At 41.1% G+C, this 25,589-nt stretch overlaps 1 protein-coding gene across 2 annotated transcripts in view; it reads left to right on the forward strand.

The window, feature by feature from the left end:
- SOS1 (SOS Ras/Rac guanine nucleotide exchange factor 1) overlaps positions 1-25,589 on the forward strand; it is a 322,749-nt gene that overhangs the window by 232,575 nt on the left and 64,585 nt on the right. For both annotated transcript variants that reach the window (XM_030195899.1, XM_030195900.1), the window contains exons 15-16: positions 8,024-8,143; positions 20,140-20,302. In XM_030195899.1, coding sequence (XP_030051759.1) covers positions 8,024-8,143; positions 20,140-20,302 — 283 coding nt within the window. The remainder of the gene's footprint in view (positions 1-8,023; positions 8,144-20,139; positions 20,303-25,589) is intronic.

A 25,589-nucleotide genomic window follows, 5' to 3' on the forward strand; every position in this document is an offset into this window, starting at 1 on the left:
CTATGTTACTATGTAAGGGGGTATTTACTAGGTGATATATATAGATGTTGGATAACTTTGTTACTTAAATAAATTAAGTACTAACTGGTTGCACCACCTTTAGCAGTAATGATTGCTACCAAACCCTTCCTATAATTTGATATCAGTCTTTCACATCGCTGTTCAGGAGTCTTAGCCTGCTTTTTGTTTCTCAGGACTGTTTAATTCAGACACATTCGTAGGTCTTTGTGTATGAATTGCTCATTTCAGGTCCAGCATCTCTATAGGGTTCAAGTCAGCCATTCAGATGTAGACATGCCTTTGTGTTTTGAGTCATTGTCTTGCTGCATAACTCATTGACACTTCAGCTTCAGTTCATGGACAGATGTCCAGACCTGCTCCTTCAGAATTTTCTCGTACAGAATTCATGGTTCCATCAATAATAGCAAGTTTTCCAGATCCTGAAGCAACAAGGCATCCCGAAACCATCACACCACCACCACCATGTTTGTTGGTATGATGTTCTTATTGTGGAATGCTGTATTTGCTTTATGCTAGACATAATAGGACCGGTGTTGTCCAAAGAGTTCCACTTTTGAAACGTCTGTCTATAAAACATTATCCCAAAATGCTTGGCAATCATCCAGGTGTGGTTTTTTTGGAAATGTAAGAGTATTAATGTTACTCTTGGATAACAGCAATTTCTGCCTTGCTACTCTTCCATAGATCCCATTTTTTGTCCAGTCTCTTTCTATGGAGTCATTAACACTGACCTTGTCTGAGGCTAGAGAGACCTGCGATTTCTTTGGCTGTTTTCCTAGGTTGTTTTATGACTTCCTAGATGAATTCTTGCTGTCTTTTGAGTAATTTTGGCAGGTCAGCCACTCCTAGGAAGATTCATTACTGTTCCTAGTTTTCTCCATTTGGAGATAATGGTTCTCACTGTGGTTCAGTAGAGTCCCAGATCTTTAGAAATGGCTTTGTAATCATTTCCAGACCTGATATATTTCAACAGCATTTTTTTTCTCATCTCTTCTGGAATTTCCTTGTATCGTGGCATAGCATTCTTTTTTTTTTTTTTTTTTTTTATTCATAAATTTCCAAATTTCTTACAAGCATATCACTTGTTACAGAAAAACAGCATAATACAAACGTTAAAGAAAATAATCAAAGGAAAAGTTATATACATGCTTCCTTAGACCTCAAATTGAAGGGAGAGTTACAGTTTAGTGGAGTTTTATACAGGTATATTAGCACAAATATAAAAAAAAATGCGGTTTAAGTGTGTAATTCGTCACATATCATTTAACTAATTCTACATTAAGCTGTTTCATATCCAGAAAGGATTTTAGCTGTTCTGAGTCATAAAATACATACTTTATCCCACTATACCTGACCAGACATTTGCAAGGGTACACTAACAAAAATGAACCAACCAATTTGAGAACATCCTGTTTCAATGCTAGGAATAATTTTCTACGTTCTTGGGGTACTTTAGTAACATCTGGAAATATCCATATTTTTGTTCCATAAAAAGGAACCTTTGAAAATTTAAAGTATAACTTTAATATTGCATTGAGGTCTTGTTCGAATACCAACGAAACCAAAAGGGTGGCTCTTTGCGGAACTATTTCAATAGATTGTTCTAGAATTTCAGACAAATTGTTAAAGTCTATACCATCCAAACCTTCTTTCTTTCCTTCTTTTCCACCTGAACTTGTCGGAAGATAATACATTTTATTTATAGGAGGAATAAGTTCTTGAGGCATTTTCAAATTTTCTTGCAGATATTTTTTAAATAACTCAATAGGCGTCTTATCAGGAATTTTGGGAAAGTTCAAAACACGAAGGTTTAGTCTTTTATTGAAATTCTCAATCTGTTCAATTTTTCTATGTATTGCTAAATTATCTTTTATCACCGTCATTTTAAAGTCTTGCAATTGATCCATATCTTTTTTTAAATCTTTTACTTGAATCGTCAGGTCTTCTTTAACCGTTTCTAAATTTTTTGCCATGTCCTCAATTTTCAAAGACAAAGTATTTACCTTTACTGAAGCATTTTGAAGCGTAGAGTCCATTTTACTCAACTTTAGCCAGATCTTCTCTAGATTAACCTCCGGAGTTGTTATGGGTCCTTTAAATCCAAGGACCTCTCTCTCCTGGCTACTTTCCTGTGGCATGGGTCCTCCGTCTGCTGGCTCCTTGTTCCCCATATTGGGCTCTTGGATGCTTGCTCCCCTCACCACATCTATAGCCGGACACGGAAGGCATTTAGAATCGGGAGGCAGGGATAAAGATGTTTCTAGGCCCATCAGGAGCTCTGCTCCACCGGTTGCCCCTGCTGCAGGCGACCCCGTCTCTTCTCTCTGTGACGGGCGCGTCAGGAAACGGACCATGCTGCCCCGAAGTGGAGAAGAAGAAGCTGCGGGTGGCGGTGGAAGCCTCATGGCTCCTTTTCGTTTTGTATGCGGCATTTTGAAATGAAGGAATCTCTTCACTCTCGAGCAGCAAGGAACGGTTTCGCCGAACGCGCTCACACTTCCGCCATCTTAGGTAACGCCCCCCGGCATAGCATTCTTGTAGAAAATTTGTGGAGACTACTTTATTCTCATCGTAAGGTTCAATGTGTAGTGAGGTTTCAATTCAGCAGGGCTGGCTATGTTCAATCAGCTGAATCTAGTTATAAATTAAACTTGGTCAATTGGTTGATTATGGGTGATATGGATAGAAGTAATAATTTTAAAGCTGTGTTGTGTATTTACTCTGGTTCTCTTTGTCTTATATTTTTGTTTAAAGATCACAAACCATTCACTGTGACGTATATGCAATAATAGGGGAAAGCAGGAGGGGAGCCACTACTTTTTATGGTTTGAACTGTGTATTGTAAGTTATTGAAATGTACAAAATAAAATACATAAAAACAGTTGAACATATGGCATCTCTTTTCTTAGCCTACGCAGCAGATAAATCCAAGAACTGGTGGGTTGTGTCCATCTACCAGCAGGTAGAGAGAGAGATTATAAAGCTGACGGCAGTGATACCAGACGGCCAGCTCCTCCTTCACTCAGTTTATCTCTGTCTTCAGCAGGTGGTAGATGGCATCTCAGCAGCTCCTGGATTTATCTCCTGGGCCTTTCTGGCCAGTTGAGATGGGGGTGGTGGGGTACCTGGACTTTGTACCGGCTTTAGAGGCATACTTAGTGTTCTGGGTCCCTCCCTCACCCTGTGGACCCTGTTCTCTCCGTGTGTCTGAGCTGTGATTTAGGCTGTAGCCTTCATCACCAAAAAAAAAAAAAAGGAAGTTTGCGCTCCGATGTATGGAGAAAAAAAAACACAGGAAATTCAAAGAGGCAGCTCTGTTCAGGGTATTTCTTCTGCAGCTGTTTGCAGACTGAGCCTGCTGTGTTGCTGGCAGTCTTACCTAGAGCTCCTGCTACACATGGAAAGAGTGCACTGGGTGTGAGTAGCTGTGGCTCAGATTTAGGGGAAGCTCTGTGATGGCCATGGAGACGGTCAAATGGTGCTCGCAGTGTAGGGCATGCCGGTCGACTTCGGGGCTCTGTGTGGCTGGTTGCACGGAGTTTGGTGCCAGCAAAGGGCTTTATCCGGAGCTGTCCGATTCTCGCTTTGACGGTTCAGGCATGCACACTGTTTTTTAGTGCCCGTCAGTGTGGTTCCCGCCTCACAGCTTTGACTGCAGTGGATGCTTTGCAGCCCGCCTCGGTGAGCACGAGGAAACCGTCTAAAACCTTGCCGGTACGTGTTGCCATTCAGGAACTCATTTCATCCTAGTGGTTTGATCTAGAAGAGAGTTTGATGGTGGCTAAGACTATGTCTTGTCTGTGTCTGGTCGCTGCGGATCAGGTAGAGAAGCTGGTCCTCCCTAAGGTGGATGCCTTATTCATGACGGTTACTAAGAAGACCACTCTTCTGGTTGAAGGAGGAGTAGACTTGAAGGACATACATGATTGGCATCTGGAGTCTTCCCTTAAACATGCCTTTGAGGTGTCTGTGCTGGCCCTCCAGGCCTCTGTTTGTAGTTCCTACACTGCCTGGGCATGTCTTAGCTTGTTGCAACAGGCTTTGGAGAGCAGGACCTGGGATCGGTTCCAGCCTTTGGGGGGTTCCTTGACTGACATGGAATCTGGTTTGGATTACTTGGCAGACTCCTTTTATGATCTGGTGCACTCTTCTGCCAAACAGTTGGCTTTGGCAGTCTCCACTCTCAGTACCTGAAGTGGAGGAGTAGCCTAGTGGTTTGATCCTGGGGAAATGGGTTTGATTCCCACTGCAGCTCCTTGTCACTTTGGGCAAGTCACTTAACCCTCCAATGCCCCAGGTACAAATAAGTACTTGTATATACTATGTAAACCACTTTGAATGTAGTTGCAAAAACCACAGAAAGGCAGTATATCAGGTTCCATTCCCTTTCCCTGTTGTGGCTTCATCATTAGGCGGCAGATTTGGACTAAGCAGAGGCTTGCCATCGGGGTCAACTTCTCTTTGGAGAGGACCCAGAGAAGATAGTGAAAGGAGATTCTAAATCTCAGAGGCTTCCTGAAGATAAACCCAATGCGTGGGGGAGGGGGGGACTGCCAGATTTTGCCTCCGTGAAGCGAGGTGTTATCATCCAGGATGCTCTTCAGTAACCTTTCAGCAGCGCTCTTCCTTTTGAGGTGATAAGCGACCCTCGGGCTCTGAAGTGTGGCAGGGGTCTGGCCCTTGCCCATCCCAATGATGGGGTGCTGATCTGCTCCTCAGAGTTAAGGATAGGGTTTCGGCTGACCCTCTTCTACGAAGAGTGGGTCAACATCACTTCAGACCAGTAGGTCTTGCACATCATCTGAGAAGGTTACAGGATAGAATTCTCAATACCCGTCGGCGAAGTGTTCCTGGACTCCTAGTGTGCCACTGCTTCCCAGCGAGCGGTGATCGAGACCACACTGCAGTCACTACTGGATCTGGGGGCGGTGATGTCTGTGCCCCCCTCCGAGATCCATTTTGGATGATATTCGATTTATTTTATGGTTCTTTGCAAAGGGGGGCTCCTTTCGTCCAATTCTAGATCTGTGGAAACTGAACTAGCGTCTCTTGATCTGGCATTTCTGCATGGAGACTCTGCGGTCCGTGGTGGCAGCTGTGTAGCTGGGGGAGTTTCTCACTGCCCTAGACCTCAAGGAGGCCTATCTGCACATTCCAATTTGGCCTCCTCAGCGGTTTCTTTGCTTTGCCATTTTGGGTCATTGTTTCCAATTTTGGGCTTTGCTGTTTGGCCTTGAAACTGCTCCCCACACCTTTTCCAAGGTCATGGTAGTTGTGGCGGCATCAGAGTTCACCCCTATCTCGACAACTGGCTGATCCGCCCGGATGCAGTGGAAGAGAGTCACAAGGTTACTTCTCAGGTCCTGGAATCTTGCTCCTGGAATCTTTGGCCTGGGTGGTCAGCCTCCAAAAGAGCCATCTCACCCCGTCCCAGGTCTTGGATTACCTTGGTGTATGATTCATCACATCGCTGGGTCAGGTATTCTTGCCCAAGGACAGGAGAGTCAAACTTCAGAACCAGGTGCATAGGCTGCTGGGGTTGCCAAGCCCTCAAGCCTTGGATTATGTCCAGGTGCTGGGTTCTATGGCTGCCACCTTGGAGGTGGTGCCGTGGGCAAGAGCACACATGTGACCGCTTCAACTCTCTCTTCTGTGCCGGTCGTCTCCCAGGAGTATCTGTGGCATCTTCCGTGGCTGCCCAAGGTGTGACAGAGCATGAGCTGATGACTTCACAACTCTGTCTTGCAGAAGGAGATGCCCTTGACACCACTGCAATAGGTAGTGGTGGTCATGGATGCCAGCCTGTCAGGCTGGGGAACCCATTCTCTCCACCTTCATGGTGGAAGCGACGTGGCCGATCAACCGGCTAGTGCTCCGGGTGATGCTAAATGCCTTACAAGCTTTTCAGGATTCGTTGAAAGACAGGGCGATCTGGGTTCTGTCGGACAACATGACGGCAGTAGTGTACATCAACCTTTAGGGCAGCCGAGGCGGGGCACCTCATGGAGTGGGCCAAGGTTCATGTCCTCGGTCTGTTGGCAGCTCACATTGTGGGTCGGTGCAACGTGTTGCAGGGCTGGATACCCTGCTGCAACCTTGGCCAGAGGTGATTCTCCTGTACATCTTTCTTCCCTGGCCACTGGTTGGCTGGGTGATCTTCAGGATTGTGCGCCACAGGGGCTGGGTCATTCTGGTCACTCCAGGTTGGCCGTGATGTCCCTGGTATGCAGATCTGGTACGGCTGTTGGTGCTGCTGCTGCTGTTTCGCCTTACGGTCAGTTTGTCTCCTCCACTAGGGTCCAGTGCAGATGAAGGATCCCTCCCGCTTTGGTCTTACAGCCTGGTTCTTGAGCGTTCGCGTTTGAGGAAAAAGGGCTGTTCGGTCATGACGATTGCCACCTTGCTGCGAGCCCGTAAGCGGTCCACATGAACCCCATATGCTCGGGTTTGGAGGACGTTTGAGGCGTGGTGTGCGGCCCATGTTTGCTCGATGTTCCAGGCTTCTGTGTCTCAGCTATTGGCCTTTTTGCAAGAAGGATTACAGAAGGGCCTTGCTTATAATTCTCTTCAAGTGCTGGTGGCTGCTTTGGCTTGCTACCGAGGTAGGGTATCAGGCTGTACTCTGGTTTCGCACCCTGGTATGGTGCGGTTCTTGAGGGGAGTTCTCCACCTTCATCCGCCACTTCAGTGGTCTTGTCCACCCTGGCACCTCACTCTTGTTCTCTGGGTCTTGCAAAGGGCTCATTTTGTGCCACTGCAGACGGCTTCTGACAAGGACCTTACCCTTAAAGCATTTTTTTTTTCTGGTAGTCATCTCTTCTGCGAGCAAGGTGTTTGAAATTCAAGAGTTATCATGCTGGGATCCTTTCCTGCAGTTCTCTGAATCGGGCATGACTTTGCATACAGTTCCTTCCTTTCTTCTAGCGGTGGTTTCAGCATTTAATCTCAGTCGGCCTCTCTTTCTTCCATCTTTTTGGAAGGAGGATTATCCAGCTGAGTTTGTTGCTCTTTGCCTTTTGGATGTTCAGGGAGTCCTCCTCCTTTGCAGATGTCAAATGATTTCCGGCGTTCGGATCATCTTTGACCTGTTCGCTGGCCCTTGACGGGGAGACGTGGCATCTAAGGCTACAATTTCTCGCTGGATTAAGGATATTGCTTCCATGTACACTGTGCAGGTCTACGTTCCTCTAGAGACATTGAAGGCACACTCCACAACGTTACAGTCGACTTCATGGGCCAAAACGCATATTTTTTTTTGCTGGATGACATTTGTAGAGCGGCTACTTGGGCCTCTCTGCATACCTTTAAGAAGCATTTTCGAGTAGATATGGCCACTAAATCAGATGTTTCCTTTGGAGTGACGGTTCTGTCTTGGGGAACGGCAGTAGGGAGTTATTTGGTACATCCCACCAGTTCTTGGATTCATCTACTTCATAAGCTAAGGAAGGTAAAATTTTGCCTTACCTGCTGATAATGGCTAAGGAAGGTAAAGTTATGTCTTACCTGCTGATAATTTTCTTTCCTTTAGTAGCAGCAGATGAATAAAAAGATTTTTAACAGAAGATACATCATAGGATAAAATAAAAGAGAAGGTCTTTAGACCAGTTTTTGGTTCGTTGAGAAGATGAGTTTTGGTTATATTAAGTGTGTAAGGAAGGCTCTCTAGTTTTTTCGTCTGATTCTGCTTTGTGATGGACATATATTGAGTCAGGGAGGAGCTAGCCGTCTGGTTTCATTGCCTTCAGCTTTGTAATCTCTGTCTCCACCTGCTGATAGATGGACACAACCCACCAGTTCTTGGATTCATCTGCTGCTACTAAAGGAAAGAAAATTATCAACAGGTAAGACATAATTTTACAGCATTTTCTGTATTCATGAGTAGATATATCAGTGTGTGTTCTTACACTGGTTACATATTATAAAACAATATGGTTTCTTTATAGTACTGTAAATAACTCAATTTTGATTTAACCATTAATTTTTTTTTATTTTTTTTTTTTAGAGCTGTGCAGTCATCTGAGTTAGTAGGAAGTGTATGGACAAAGGAAGATAAAGAAATTAATTCTCCTAATCTTCTCAAAATGATAAGGCACACTAATAATCTCACTTTGTGGTTGGAAAAGTAAGTTGTTTTCTTTACTTTCTTTAATTGTTTCTCATGACTGGTTAAAGTATAATAATGTTGGCAAAGCCTTTTGTCTATTTATATGATATCCATAAGTTGAAATTTCTTGACCTGATTCGTTAATGTGGAATAAAGTAGCATTGGTGTGAAAGGAGCACCAAATCTGCTGCCTTTTAAAGTGCAAAATCTGTGTTTGATTTTAAATTGCTTAAAGAAAGCTATGAAGAGTTGCATTTCTTCAGTTTCATAATAATGATCTATACAAAAAATAATCCCCCTAAACCATAATGTATGTGAACTCTCATAAGACAGATTTTATACTGTTTGTATGGGTAATGGGTGGTTCCACATGTGCAATATGTTAGGGAACTGAATGACTTGGCCAATTATGTTAACTGTGTCACATATTACTTGTGGCAATTGCTGAGATACATAGCCATGGAATGAATTGACAGCTTTGTGAAGAAGATGTGTAGATTACATAGCATTGATATTCCCCCCCCTCCCCCCCCCCCCCCCCCCCACACACACACACTTCGTAATTATTTTGAACACTGATTTATGTACTCCCACCTACCTCTCGAGTAGCTTAAGTATGTTTTTCTTTGTGTTACTTAACTATGGTAGAAGTTTAGTTTTTGTCTCTCTTGTTGGAATTCAAACCTAAGAGTTAAGTCATCAGCCTTCAGGAAAGAGTTTCAATTTACAGCTGCAGGAGCTGCATGAGGACTTTATCTGCTAAACTCTCTGCAACTTGTGATCTGTTCTAACCTGCTGATGCCTGATGGTATCACTTCCTTTGATTCCACCCCTCCCCATAGTCATCATTTTGGGTGCTGGAGAAATACACACTCAGATTAGATTCACAAGTCCCATTCTCCCACTTTAGAGTCTGTGTGTTCATGAATTGCTAACTATAGATTGAGGACTCAACAGGTCTTCCTATAGATCCCGCTCTTCTACAGGAAAAATGGTGGTCTTAACCTATGAACATCCCCATGGCTGACAAAATGGCAGAAACCATTCAATTTCACGGAGCCCAGAGCAATTTGTTGGACATCTTCCAGTTTATCAAGCCCCCCTATGGATGTTATGGCAATTCTCACCAATAATATTCTGAAGGAAATACAGAAGAAATAACTGCTTAACCAGTTAGCCTTTAGAAGAACCAATTTCACCATAACTAAGGGGTTAATGAGTCACTCTTTTGTACCAGCAGGGAAGGCTCTTCATACCCTTGATCTTGTTGGAAGAAAAATATATCCCATATAATTTCTACAAGATCTTCACAGGCCAGTATATGTGATATTCTAAAACTGGCGAAAAATCTATCGTTTTATCTCAAGAGAAACATTTTGATCTTCTTAAGAGCATAACATATGTGTCATACTAGGTCAGAAAAAGGTTGATAAAGCTTAGCATTTTCTCTCTGATAGAGGCCAATCCAGGTTGCCAAGTACACAGCAGGATCCCAAGAAGACATCCCATTCCTTATTGCTAACACCCAGAGAAAAGCAGTGGCTTTCTCAAGACTTCATGGTTAATAATGGTTTATGGATTTTTCTTCCAGAAGCTTGTATAAAACCAGCTGTGCTAACTACCTTGCCCACATCTTCAAGTAGCAAATTCCATATCTTAATTTTACATTAAATACAATTTATTTTCTTTTAATTTGTTTTATATATGCTTCCTCTTTTTACTAAGATAAGGGTTGAAGGGGCCAGACTGAGAATAATATAAGGAACTATTACTTTACTGAAAGGTTACTGGATGCATGGACAGCTTTCCAGTAGGCACAGAAGAAATTCTGGAATGTATGGAGCAAGAACTAAGGATCTCTGAGGGAGAAGAAGAGGTTGTAGATATTGGGCTGTTTGGATGGGTAGACTGGATAGGTCATATAGCCTCTCTTCACCAGCATTTTCTTTGTTTGTGTGTTAAACAACCTGTTCCACTCTGCACATGAATTGTTAACTGCAATCTTATTTTCTATTAGTTGGTGACAGTTTATTAGGAAGGTCAGCATGGTGGGTAAAAAAGTCATATTGGGGTCTGAGTGGTGTCTGACTCCACAGTCTTATTGGATGTGGAGGAACTAACTATGCTCTTTGATGCTGTTTGAAAAAAAGACTGGTATGTTCATTCTCGCGATGGGAAAAAGGACTTTCTGGCAGTGTGGGGCACATATATTCAATCTTTGTCTCCGAGAGCCTACAGCGGGATATTGAATACTCTAACAGAAGTCAAGGGACTTGGTCAGCCTTTTATCTTTTTTTTTTTCTTTTTTTTGGGGGGGGGGGAGGGGGGGAGCTAAGAGGATGATTCTGTTCAATTCAAGGGCACCTGTCGGAGTGGGTCGTAAGAGTCCAGACCATCTGCCATACCAGTTTATTTTTGACGTTGGTTTTACTATTTCCTAGTGTTCTTTCTATTTACTGTGGAGACTTATGGGTTCAGTGGGGGGAGGGGGGAGGGTTAACGTTTTGAAACAATTTTATGGCTGTTTCTACTACCGTTGTTGGATCCTGTATGTTTGATTAATGGAGTTCTATTCTAAAATTTTCTCTTGGTTCTAATTGTGATTCTTGAGCGGATATGTCAACAATAAAAAACCATTGAAACACATAAGATTTATGCTGGTGGTTTATATAATTCTTTGTATTCTAGAAGTCACACACCAGGAAGGACCGAGGCAGGGCATGTCTTAGAGCAGGTCAGTAATTTCCTACAGAGTTTCAGAGAAATACACATCAATGGGAACATGCATCTCATTGTGATAGTTATCAGAAACAAAGGTGATGGTGGTGGGCATTGTAACAGGTCTTTACAAAGTGTTCTTGATAGCCACATTATCGGGGGGGGGGGGGAGGGGAAAAAAAGAAGACATTTAGTATATCTAAACAAGGCATTCATGACCACTGTCAAGCTAAAAGAGTAGAATTGTTTAAAGAAGCTAGAAAACTACATTCTGAGCTAGGATGGTCAGAAAACAAAAAAGTTATATTGAGCGACTTAGTGGTTTTTGAACAACTTCTGGGTGTGAACATACGAGTCCTACATTGTGTAGACAGAAACGGGTAGTACCTTTTTAAAACAAGTGACTGTTTGCCGTTCTGTAAGACCGCATATCTCTTACTCCATCATGATCATTTTTTCGGTATCTTAGATGTCAAACATTTCTACTGTAAGAAAAATTTCTGTAAACAATGTGAAATGACTTATAGCCGTAACCACACGTTCAAATTACACTGTCATCTGTGTTTATCCGACACATGCTTGGTTTGGGCGGATGGTAGAGAGAGTTACCCTAACTGTTGGCTGTACTGTCATTCTAAGGAATGTTTAAAACAGCATACAAACCTGGCGTCCAAAAAAGAGAGAGAATGCTTGTCTAAAATATTTTGCGATAAGTGACACAGAAAAAAAAATCATAAATCAAAATCACAAAATGTCTACAGTGCAGTGATACTTTACTGAAATGCAAAAAACATTTATGCTATATGACAAGGCTGGCTAGAACTAAAACATCCGAAAGGTACATCATTTATGAATGTGAATATATGCAGGAGGCGGGTTATATATCCCCAACTACATCTTTGCAACAGATCTTTACCATGAGCATGAATGGGAATTCAAAGGAGTGAACTATCTCTCCGAGTTCATAGGTTCTTTTATTGACAAGCAGTTCAAGGACTACACCTTCATATCTCACAATTCAAAAGGTTAAGACGGTTATTTCATTCTCAGCTGTTGCAGGAAAAGATGGATATGAGTTTGTTAGTGCAGGGTGGTAAGCTTTTACAAATCAGAGTTGACACATTATGCATTCGCTTTATAGATTCTCTAAATTTTCTACCCATGAAGCTTAGCAATTTCCCACAAGCCATGGGCTTTGAAGGCAGCAAAGGGTACTTTCTTCATGTTTTTAACACTGTGGAGAATCAAAACTATGTGAGGGAAATGCCTGAGGAAAAGTACTACGCCATTGAGAGCACGATGCCAACTGCAAAAGAGGCTTTCACAAAATGGTACAGCGAGATCAAGCATAAAACATTTGATTTACAAAAAGAACTGGCCTTCTACTGTAAGCTGGATGTCTATATTTTACAAAACGCTTGTGTCCTGTATAGAGAGAAAATTATGAAAGTGACTGAGAGGGCTGTGAAGGTGGAAGTAGAGGAAATACCTGGGGGTTGTATGGCAACCCTATTGAATTATATAGACCTGTTCCAATACATCACACTCGCTTTCATGTGTATGGCCATGTTTGGGTTCATGGTTTAAAACCGAGAACCATAGCTCTGCTGTCGGCTGATGATTATCATCGGCAGACCAAGAGATATTCAACTGCCAGTATCCATTGGCTGATGCACACCGAGGACAAAGAACACATACAAATCAGGCACACTCTAAAGGGTGGTGAAATGCAGGTGGGTGACTACTTTTCTCGGGTGCTTTTACCATGACTGTAAGACCTTCTATGCTTCTAAAAAATAGAATCTGTTGATGGGCACCATCTTCAGGTTTCTCAACTACAAAACACAATGCAAGGCAGATTACCTAAAAGAGAAAGGGTTAAAGGTCATCAGTATTTGGGAACATGAGTGGGACAATTTGGTTGAAACAGATAGGAAATGTGCGGCCTTTCTTAGCAGAGCCATGTTACCAGAACCTTTAGTTCCACAAGACATCCTTTTTGGAGGCAGATCAAATGCTGTGTGTCTGTACTATCAGGTTAAACAGAGTGAGAAAATACACTATTACATTTTACCAGCCTATACAATAAAACTAAATTATATCCAATCTCTCACCCCCAAATCATCTATGAAAAATTCGTCCCCATCTCTGATTATTTCGGGCTTGTGAAAATCAAAGTGTTCCCCCCCCTCCCCCTGTGGACTCTTTTTTCCCCTGTACTGCCTGTTAGGCTGCACGGTAAGCTCATGTTTCCATTGTTGTCGCACATTCGCTGTAACGTGTCAGCTGGAGAAATGCAGCCACGATGACTGCGAGAGAGCCTTGATGGGGATGTGGTGTATCGTAGAATTGGAAATGGCTGTCGCTGAAGGGTACAGGGTAAGTGTAATCTACGAGGTCTGGCATTTGGAACAGACGTCTACACAACTGTTTGCAGAGTACATAAACATGCATCTACGTCAAAAGCAGAAAGCATCAGGGTTTCCTCAGTGGTGTACTGATGCTGAACAACAAAACAAGTACCTAGATGATTTCTGTTAGAAGGTGTGCTTTTACACACTGATCAGATAACCGTGAACCCTGCAAAACGACAAATTGCAAACTCTTTATGGGAGAAGTTTGATCAAAGAAGAAATCTACCTACAACAAGCATCGTGAGAGACCCTGATGAGCTATATATGTACGTTTTCCCCCAAATACACCGTGTCGTCTTGTAATCTTATAGACGCTGATGCAGCTTGTCACCTGGAAGTACATGAAGAAACTGTGTGCACTGTCTGGTTATACTAATATCTTTATAGCCTCTTTTACAACAGTGCATGCCCGGCTAGAGCTGTACAGGGCTTTTTATGCTTTACAAGAATGCTGTCTTTATCACGACAGACTGTGAATTTTGTGAGCAAGAAGGGTGAGTGGAATCCTTTGGGTGTGTATTTAGGTGAATTAATGAGTGAGATCCCTAAGGGTGAGCATATCAGAGTTTGTCTCAGCCGATCCTAAAACATACGGGTACAGGCTATCCAGCGGGGAGACCTGCCTGAAAGTAAAAGGAATCACGCTGAATAACGAAAACAGCAAGAAAAGAAACTTTTGCTGTCTAAAGGAGCTAGTTATGGATTACGATGCAAGGGTGCCACTGGGTGAACACACCAGAATATCCTTCCAGCAAAAAGGGATAGTCGGAAACTAGACCCAGTGGCTCATTGAATCTCGTGTACTAAAAATATTTCAAAGGGGTTGTGTATGATAAAACAGGTTTTGATTCAAAATTTTAACACGTTGCCTTATGGCTACTAATTATGTCCACACTTGTATAATGTGCTGAAAACCTTTTTTGCATATACTTTATTTATTTTTTTAAATTGTATGCTTCCTAGATGGACACTGTTAGATCAAAGGCTTTCCTTATCTGTAACTTTACCTGTGAATAAAATATGATTTCATTCACATGATCTTCCTTAGCTTTGTCTCGTGCCCTGGTGGGGAGGGGGCAGTGTATGCATATGGCGAGGAGGGACAGGTTAGAGCGTGATGTTAATCACCACCTAAGCAGCCCAACTTGCAAACAGCGTAAAATGTGTTTGATGTGAATTCTCACACAGGAAGCAGCACATTGTTCCATCTCTGTTTTAAAATTCAACACTAGTTCTTTTGTGTGTGTGGCCTTTGAAGCCTAAAAAAATGTAATTTTGTTTTTCTCTGCATCAGTTAAAAAATGCCTGAGCTCTTCAGGCACAAAAAGCAGGAGGGCTGTGAGAGGAGGGGCACAGCACATCGCATTCACACTAGATCTTTTATCTATGTTCCCTTTAAAGCAAAGAGGAGGAGTCTGGGGTCGAGCCTTTTGTTTTAAAGCCTAAAACGGCTGTCATTTAGCAATCAGCCTGTTCTTAAAAAATCGATCCAGCTTAAAATAAGCAGAAGGTGTCCTTTTGAAAGAAAAATAATAAGAAGAAAAATGCCAATTTTCTTTCCTGTGAGAAAAAAAGGTTAAAAAGCACACATTCCTCCATGGCTGTAGGGGGAGGTGTTGGGGGCATTTGATATCACTTTGTCATGTGACCCTCATCCAAGATGGCATCTAGTAAGCTAGTAGTGGAAACAAGAAGTGACGTGATGTGTTCTGTAGTAGCCACCCTTGGTGGAGGGAGGGCATGGCCATATCACTTCCCGTGACATCACCAAAAGGGGTGGGTTTAGGGTCAGGTTATGCAAAGGGGGTGGGGGTTTAGGGCAGGGTTATGCAAGTAAGGCAGGGGTAATGGGTGTTGTTATGCAAAAGGACCAGGGCTTGTATAGGACTATGATGCCATATCGATGATGTCCTTAAAGGGGGTGGGGCATGGGTGTGCTCTCACTTCTGATCGGCTGATAACCTGGAATTGGGCGTGTCACCTGGCAAAATCAATTAGTTTGGCACATGCCATTGAGATACACTACTGATATCACTTTCAACAGAAGCAATCAAAGCAGTTTACAATAATAACTGAAAATAAAAAAAGGGAACTACGTGACCTACTTGTAAGTGAAGGAATGAAAATTCTAGAGGCTTTGTTCAGTAGCTCTTAATGATGTCATTAATTCCATACATAAGCCTCGTTTCAGCATTTTTCTTTACATTTTTGCTTATATTCTCAGTCAAAAAAATGTAGTATATGTTTAATAAGAAAAAGGACAGAATACTGTCTATATTGCATGTTCCTGGCAATAGTACTAGTAATAAAAATGCTTCTCTCATTGTCAGCTGAATTGTATATTTGTGTTATTTAACATATCAAAAATTTGTGTTCATAATTGTTAAAAATTTGTTTATTCATATTTGCAGTCTTGATACAACTGATGAATAAAATTGAGTTGTTTACTTGTTCTTCTCTAAAACTTCAAGACCACATGATGAACTAATTGGCAAAACAATGCAAGGATTTTTAGACATTTTTTTTTATTACATTTGTACCCCGCGCTTTCCCACTCATGGCAGGCTCAATGCGGCAGGCAATGGAGGGTTAAGTGACTTGCCCAGAGTCACAAGGAGCTGCCTGTGCCGGGAATCGAACTCAGTTCCTCAGTTATGGTTATGGATTGTGTATAGTAAATAGATCCCTCTGGTTTTTTTTTTTTTTTTTTTTGCTGCAGTGTTTTTTCTCCATTGTGAAATTTTTAACACTGTGGTTGGTTTCGGAGGCTTCTATGAAACCCATGATGATGAGTCCATTAAAGGGGGGACCATCTTTGTAGGCACCCTGGACTCGTGAGGTTTCCTTTGTTTAAAATTGTATTTAAGGTTACTAAGGCCGCTACCCATCACAATATAGTGATGTATTAAGAATTAATTTATAATTTGGGGGAATTGCTTGAGCACTAGCTAATCTTTATAAGTTGTAAGATATATATTGAATAATTCTCCACCAGTTACCCTTTTGAGGCAACAAGATTCATGATTACACTGAATGAAAGGAATTAAGTATATTTATTGGATTACAATAACCTGCATTACCAGGTTTAAGAAAGAACAGACCATATATTTAGCTTCAAAAGGAGGTTATTTATACAATTGCAGCGAGAGGTACGAGTCTTACAGAGAATCTGTGCATAAGTAAGGTAAATATGAATTATTAGTTACTTATAAGTCCTTATTACAAAGCTGAGTGATGAGCACATGGTTACAGGAGAGAAGGGTAGAGCTGTAGGGTCCCCAGAGCAGCAGATCCCAAGAAGAAGCAGGTCCCAAGAGCAGCAGATTCCCAGGAAGAGGCAGGTCCCAAGAAAATAGCTGGGCTTTTCCAGGCTTTTTATATAGTCTATTTGCAGAGTAATATGAGTGCATGTCCTGTGTGCATTTGCTTCCTGGTTTGCACTCAATAATTTGCAAGGCATTATGGTTAATGTAGTCTATTCACATGATCACATTATAAGTCTTTCCTTTCTGCATATGTCCTGGCATCTTCATGTCTGATAGCTGATGGGAGGGGGCAGATATACATATCTGAGGTAACTAGCAAATGGTTTGACAAGCAAATGCCTTGTTTATGGTTTTCCTCTGAAGTCTTTGTCTTCAGTGGCTTCTCCAGACTTTCTGTCTGCAGTTGTGTTTAATTTCTGCAGAAGCCTTGATGAGCCTTCAAGTATCCACCTAAGTCATGTTCCTTGTTAGATGGGAGGAGAAGGAAGCTATATCCCAGTACCTTTTGTTTCTGTTAAGTGTTTGTAATTGACTAGTCCTACTGTCAGAAGTTCCCAGGAAAAGGAGGGGAAAGAGGGGCTTGACATGAAAGCCAGTTTCATGCTGCAGTTTCAATACGTTTTTAAAGCTGTACCAATATATTGGTATATATATTTGTATCTGATCCAACACAACATCATACTACATATATTTCCATAATCCTGACAATTAAACTCATATCATGTTACAGTGAGAGCATCTATAGATGTGCAGTTTCATTTTTAGATGCAATGTCTATGTGTTTAGTAAGGCAATTTTAGAAAGACAGTGTAGGCACATATGTGTTTTTATAAAATAGGCTTACAATAAGTGCCTACTTTGACTCTCAACTTAGGTGTCTGGTTACAAAATTACCCTTAAATAGGATGTATTTCATATAATCAGTTTCAGCCCTCAGTTCAGTTGGCAGCCTATTTCATCATAAAGTGCAACTTAAAAAAAAAAAAGACAAGTGCTCATGGCCATGCCTGTTTCAATATCCCCATTGCTGGTACTTCCAGCAGATTCCTATCAAATGAACAAAGAGAACATGCAGCTTGATGCCAATGAAAAGTTGAGATTAGCTGATCAGGAGTAATTTATGGAACAATTTAAATAGTCAATGTTGCATTATTAGATTTACATATGACACCACTGACAACTAATGTAACTTCCTACATCCCTTGACCCGGGATTTGGATATTAGCTCATGACTTTTTGGTAGTAGTTCAACACGAGTTACATTTAGGTACTGTAGATATATCCCTGTCTCTGAAGGATTTATCATCTAAGTTGGTACCTGAAGCAATAGAGGGTTAAGTGACTTGCCAAAAATCATAAATAGTGGCAGTGGATTTGAACTCTGGCTTCCCTTGTTCTGAACCTTGAAGCAGCATGCTGGGCTTCCTGCAACACTCTGAGGGGTCCTTTTACTAAGGTGTACTAACAAATTAGTGTGTGTTAAGTGCTATGCAGCCCATAGCGCATGTTAAATCTGTTAGTAAAAGGACCCCTAAGTGACTTAGGTATGCCCTAGGCATCAAGTTGCAGTAGCCTAAAACTGGTAACACCACTCCTTGTAGTACCCTTCTAAACTCATTATCTTCTTTAAGCATCACACAGTATGCAATTTACAAAAGACCCCTTGGATTAACTTTTTAATTTGGTCCTTCACTGATGGTTTAGAATAGAGAGTAATCCCAGAATATCTTAGATGTGTTTGCATTAGAGTAAGTACTCTGTCCCTTTGCTATGAACCCTTTGATTCTCCTGCAAGTGTAGGTATTCAATCTGCCACACTGTAAGCCACTCTAATGAGTTTGCCCCTCCAAAAAGGACTGAAAACATTACAAAACAATTGCTCTTAAATCAGTGGCAGATAATTTATTCAGCAGGGTAGCGTGGTCAACCGTTTCAAAAGCAAATCACGTTAAGAATATCAAAAATAACCTCATTTCTTTGATCAAATTCCAAACATGATGGGTGAACAGTAGCACCATATAAAATGCATAAAACATAAATTATATTTTTAAAACAGGTTAAAAACGAAGGTAAAATGAAGTGGTAGCCGTTCAGTGTGTGCTAATCCCATGCTAAAAAACAGTTTTTATTTTGTAGTGCAGGAAGTTTGTCAGTGGGCAGACAAGTAGGCCTGCCCTGCGCTAATCGGTTAGCATGGGCACATTGTCATGTGAGCACTGCCCGATTAGCATGGGAACCCTTAGTGCCTACAAAATAGGTGGCGGTAATGGCCATGTGCTAATTGGGGAAACTAGCACATGACCATTAAAGAAAAAATACAATTGCAACCATTTTACCGCCGCACTAAAAGTGTCAGCAGTACATGGGAAACCCACACACTAATGGCAGCGCTGGACACTTTTTAGCATGGCTTAGTGAAAGGGTTCCGAAATCTTTTATACTACTGAGAAAACTTTGTTCAGTTTGTAAATTTTTTGAAGAAATCAGTTTTACTTATTAGTGCAAGCTTTATTTATTTATTACATTTATATCCCACATTTTTCCACCTATTTTGTAGGCTCAATGTGGCTTACATAGTACCGGAGAGGCATTACAGACTCCGGTGTAAACAAATACAAAATGATGTTGTGGTAAGATAAAGTTCATGTGCCACAGCCACACTAGGGAATCGTACAATGGAAGAGTTGTGTTATGTCATTTATGTTCTTTGGACCATATGATGACGTGCTAAAACTGTGCAGTGTATCGGTGATATCAATTTATTTTTAAGTAATCACCTGTCATTTTGGAATGGCCTAGTGCAGCCTGATGGTGATTTCGCTTGATGGTTTATATCATTTTTTTTTATTGTTTTTACCCCCAATTTAGGCATAAGCTGAAACCTGCCCTTGTGGGGTTTTGTGTGATCTCATATTTATAATGTTTAATTACTTTCATGGACATTGTTTTGAGCCTAGGTTTTTAGCCTATTATTTTTATGTTTTACTTTTATTTATGGTTGTTTTCATTTGATTTCTACAGCATCATTGCCTCTCTTTTCCAGTTAAGGTGTTCAGAGAAGCTACAAACGATGACTCCGTTCCATATCCAACATGAAAGCCCTATTGATGCTCTTCTAAATTGGTTGCATATTCAAAATGTCCTGCAACTGTCACAGTACAACATGATGTAAAACTTGGTACATAACAGAAAATTGACATGAAATTATCCAAATCTGACATCTGTAGCTGTTATATTTCAAGTAGGCCATATGCTCACCCTCTTGAATTGGGCAGACACCATAACCTGACTTAAAACAGCTTCAGCTATTTGTTTAAAGTAAGGCCACCCAGTGTCTTTCACAGTCTTAACTGTCATAGGAGAATTGCCAATATACATGTTGTGTTCTTCATATGCACTTCCAAGCCAAATGAATGTAATAAAGAACAGACGATATTATCTCTTGTCCAAATTGGTTTTGTACCTTGACAGTATGAACATGAACAAAGTGTATCCAGCAGTTTATCTGTTTTATTTTAGAATGTATTCTGTTAAAACTGTAGTACTTCAGAAAAATGTTAAACGTTGGTAAACTAAAAAAAAAAAAAAAAAAATCTCTTTTCTTTGTACCCTACAGATGTATTGTGGAGACAGAAAACCTAGAGGAAAGGGTGGTTGTGGTGAGCCGTATAATTGAGATACTGCAAGTTTTTCAAGAGCTTAACAACTTTAATGGTGTTCTTGAGGTTGTCAGTGCCATGAACTCCTCACCCATATATAGGCTAGACAACACTTTTGAGGTAGGTAGCAAAAATTTTGATACTCATTGCTTAAATGTTTGTGTAATATAGAGACATTTATTTTGGGTAACAGTGCATATTATATGAGACAATATGTTGAAAAACGAAAATAGCCCTGCAGAATGGGACAGTTTCTCCATCCACAAGCAAGATGAGTAGCCACATAAGATGGTGATGTCATCCAACAGTGCTAAATGTGAACAGCATCTAGAAAAGCCTGAAGTTTCAAATTGATCATCTGACCTTGGTGTGGGACAAAAGCCTTAGAAGGCTTCTTTAAACATATGCAGGAGCGCCTTTGTAGATATGCATTCAGAGTGAATGGACTTCATCGGCATTGCCACATGGGAACTACTAGCGTGGCTTGATTTTGTTTTTCTCAGCAGTATCAGAAAAACAGATTGGTAAATTCAGGTGATGTCCCTTGTAGAATAGGAAGATGTCCAAGAAAGACAATCACAGATATTATATCCAGTGTTTGGGGCTTGAGCAAGATAACCCTAGTGGTGACAGATATACTAAGATGTTGCCTAGGGACATCAAGCTACAAAACTAAAGTTGCTAGTCATCTTTAGAATGGCGTTAAAAATGTATTGCTGCTCCAGATCAGCATCTAAGGAGCCAGGATCTGCACTAGCTGCTGAGACCCAAGTTGTAGTCTAGAAGGAGTCATCTTTCTCTTCCAGGATGATGAAGGATAAAGATTCTTTGACATCATTTGGTCTCAGAGTAACAAGGAATTATGGAGACTCGCATCTAGCCAGGATGGAATAGCTATCCCAGAGTTAAGAACTTAATGCAAAGTTCTGAGCATGCTTAACCCTTTCTGTGTGCAGTAGTCTCAGCGTGTCCATTTTATTTTATCTGATCAGACAAATGGACATGAAAACAAAACTTTCCAGACTGTTCAAAGAGGTTTTTTAAACCTCTGTGGCTTCCTATATACCAGTTCTATTTGTCATTTCTTTATGTTCTTTAAAAAAAAAAAAAAAACATTTTTTTTTTCATTGTATCACTGAAATCAGGGTTTTGGCTCTGTCCGCTAATGTTATGGAAAAATGCTAAATTTTGACAGTCTTAGGGGTCCTTTTACTAAGCCACAATAAGCACTAACATGTGCTTACTGCAGCTTAAAAGGGCTTACTGTGGGGCTGAGGTGTCCCATGGTAAGTTTCAAATGTGCATAGGCTACCCATGTGCTAAAAAATAATGTTTACTTTTGGCTGAGTGGGCATTTCAGCACTAGTCAGTTAACGATCAGCATTTCCACACTGATTACAGCAGGATTAGCACATGAGCCCTTACCATCTACAAAATAGGTGGTGGTAAGGGTCATGCACTAATTTTTTTAATGGCCACACGCTAATAGCAACATTAGTGCATGGCCATATTCCTGCTGTGGTAGGAATGGCCTTTACTGTATAGGAAGGATGTGCGTAACAGCCTAAGGCCACTTCCTACCGCAGCTTTGTAAAAGGATCCCTTATTATTTCTTCTGCCTTAATTCTGCCTATGATTAAGCTGAATGGAAGCATTGCATACACATGCCTCCATGGGTTTGGAAAAAAACCATCTCAGTCATTTTCATAGCTGTTGTGAAAATGAAGAGATGTTGATTCTGTTGCAGAAAGAAGCGAAGAGGACTCTGTATAGAGATTGGCTGACTCTGCACATTCAAACACATGCTTTAATGGAACTGCTATCTGATTCCTGTGCATTGACTTTTAGAAGTCCAGTTGCAAAGGTTGAATGCCAGGACCTACTTTAACCAGTTCTGGAAACTTCTGAGAAGCCATGTGCCAAAGTGCTGCAACTTTCTAGCACTCGTACAGGCCTGAGGGGAAGGTATCATTCTCGACTCTTCCAAAGCAAAGACATGTCAGTGCTGAAGAAGCTTAAGAATCTCTAAAGTGCAAACCTGCGCAGTCATCTTCAGTTCAGGTTACTGCATGGACATGCCAAGATAAGAACCTGACTCGTTCCAAAAATACTAGGACTAGAGGGCACATAGTGAAGCTACAAAGTAGTAAATTTAAAACAAATCGGAGAAAATATTTCTTCACTCAGTGTATAAACTCTGGAATTCGTTTCCTGAGAATGTAGTAGAAGAAGTTAGCGTAGCGGGGTTTTAAAAGGGTTTGGATAGCTTCCTAAAAGAAAAGTCCATAAGCCATTATTAAAATGGACTTGGGGAAAATCCACTGCTTATTACTAGGATAAGTAGAATAGAATGTATTGTACTGTTTTGTGATCTTGCCAGATACTTGTAACCTGGATTGGCCACTGTTGGAAACAGGATTCTTGGCTTGATGGACCTTCATTTTGTCCCAGTATGGCAATTCTTATGTTCTTATGGCCCAGTGCAAATAATACAAAGATAGGATGCAGCTCATGATCACAGCACAAGCTGCCTTCTGCATCAGTAACACAGCTCCAGCACAGGGTTCTTCTATTTTGCCTCTTCAACGTTTGAAGGCATCTCTAGTTCTGAGAGAACAGAAAATTTCTTTGGTATTTCTGTGGCTGTTATTGCATTCAGTGGTGATGCCATTGTTTTTTTCTATAAGAAATTGTGAATGCTGTTACCTAGAAATGCTGATATTGTAGACTCCTGAAGCAGGCGCTTGTATGCTGAAACACAGATCTGGGTAGAGTCTTATTTTAAACATTTTAGATAAATAAAAAAATCCCTTGTTTACCCTTGTGTTGGAATTAGATTGGTCATAAGAATAGCCATACTGGGTCATACCAATGGTCCATCTAGCCCAGTATACTGTTTCCAATTGTGGCCAAGCCAAGTTACAAATACCTGGCAGAAACCCAAATAATGACAACATGCCATGCTACCAATTTCAGGGAAAGCAGTATCTTCCCCATGTGTGTCTCAATAGCAGACTATGGACTTTTCCAAACCTTTTTTAAACCCAGATACGCTAACCGCTGTTAGTACATCCTCCGGCAATAAGTTCCAGAGCTTAACTATTTGTTGAGTGAAATAATATTTCTTCCTATTTGCTTTAAAAGTATTTCCATGTAATTATTATTATTATTTATTACATTTGTACCCTGCGCTTTCCCACACAATGCAGGCTCAATGCGGCTTACATAGTAATTTGAAATACAAAGTCATACAATAGAAATTTCAAAACATTATAAGTTGAACTTGATAGTGTATGATAAGTTGATCTTGATAATGTATGATTAGTATAAGAGAGGGTAGACAGGATAGGATAGTATAATTTGGGAGTAAAGGCGTAAGGAGTAAAGGGGAGATGGAGAAGAGAAGGATGGGGTGAGTAGAGGGGGAATGGGGAGGTGGGGTAAGTAAAACCAATGATGGGGTTGTTATCTAATTCAGAACAGAATTGGGAGTGGAGGTTGGTAAGATTAGGTTGGGACATTAGGATAGACTTGTTTAAAGAGATGAGCTTTCAGCATTTTTCTAAAGGACAAGTAATCGTTAATTAATCAGATTGGTCTGGGTATAGCATTCCAAAGCTGGCTGCCCAAAAAGGAGAAACTGGATGTGTAGTAGGTCTTGTATTTAATTTCTATACAATTGGGAAGATGTAGGTTGAGATACGTTCGTGAAGAAATAGATCTATTTCTGGCAGGGAGGTTGATCAAATCACTCATGTAGCCAGGGGATTCTCTGTGTAAGATCTTGTAGGTCATTGCGTTGATCTTGAAATTTATTTTTTCTTTGATGGGGAGCCAGTGGAGCTTCGCTCGAAGAGGTGATGCCCTTTCAAATTTTGATTTGCCAAAAATAAGTCTGGCTGCCGTGCTCCATGTCTTTGTATTTTTGGAAGTAGTGAAAAATCGATTCACTTCTACTCATTCTATACTACTCAGGATTTTGTAGACCTCGATCATATCTCCCCATATCCGTCTCTTTTCCAAGCTGAAAGAGCCCTAACCTCTTTAGCCTTTCCTCACATGAGAGGCGTTCCATCCCCTTTATCATTGTGTTCTCTCTTCTTTGAACCTTTTCTAATTCCGCTATATCTTTTTTGATATACCATGAGCAGAACTGAATGCAATACTCAAGGTGATGTCGCATCATGGAGCGATACAGAGCCATTATAGTATTTTCGGTCTTATTCACCATTCCTTTCCTAACAATTCCTAACATTGTTTGTTTCCCCCCCCCCCCCCTTTTTTTTTCTTTTTCAGTTATTGAAAATCTGTCATCTACTATTTCTATGTATTGTAAGGTAGTTCCAGTGGCACAGTAGCAGTCTTTATGTTAACCTTACTCTCTAAATTGATTTTCTCTATAAATATAACTTATTATTCTATTGACCCAGTTCCCTCTAATGGATCACAATTCCAAAGCATGGATGTTTCCTTTTATGGTTTATTCAGATTTGTTGAATCGCCCTTTTTACAAAATAATTCAAGGCGATATACAATAAAATTGAATCATAAAAAAGAACACCATTAAATTGTAGGAGAGCAAACCAGTCCTACAAGAAAACAATCATACATCCTGGCGGTGAACAGCAGTGCCTCACATATATGTTCCAAAGGAAAGAGCCTTCAGTGAAGCTAATTTTAAAATTTTTTAGAGATGAGACAGCATGATCATGTGAGGTAGATTGTTCCAGAGGAATGGCTTCTTCTAGTTGACTCCCAGTAGGCCTGAGATGGACTAGATAGAATGAGCCTATTGTCGTTAATAGAGCAAAGCAAGTGGGAAGAGATATATAGGATCCTTAACTTGGACAGATAATACAATAATCTAGTCTGGAGTGCATTCAGTGTCAGGGTAAGTATTTTAAACTGAGTTCTGTAGCTGACTGGAAGCGAGTGCAAATTTTGTAGGAGCAGGGGTGATATAGTCACTTCGTTCTGCATGACATAGTACTCAAGCTGCTTCCACAATCTCCCTCTCACATATTCCTATGTCACTGAAACCCACGTGCCAATACAGCAGGCTCCTCCCCAGCAGTGTCTAAAATCTTATCTATGTGACGGGTGAGGTCTGCCACCTTCACACCAGGCAGGAAGGTGACTAAGCGATCCTCACGTCCACCAGCAACCCAGCTATCTAAATGCCTAATGATCAAATCTCCAACTGCAACAGCCATCCTAACCCTTACGTCATGGGCAGAAGCTCCTGGAGACACATCCTTGGTGGGAAAGGATATTGTATCCCCACAGGAGGCTTTTAAATAAACTGGATGGGCTGAAGATAGGACCTAAGGTGGTGAACTGGATTAGGAACTGGTTGACGGACAGATGCCAGACGGTGGTGGTGAATGGAGTTAGCTCGGAGGAGGGA

This window comes from Microcaecilia unicolor, chromosome 3 (genome assembly GCF_901765095.1).
Source record: "Microcaecilia unicolor chromosome 3, aMicUni1.1, whole genome shotgun sequence".
Lineage (NCBI taxonomy): Eukaryota > Metazoa > Chordata > Amphibia > Gymnophiona > Siphonopidae > Microcaecilia > Microcaecilia unicolor.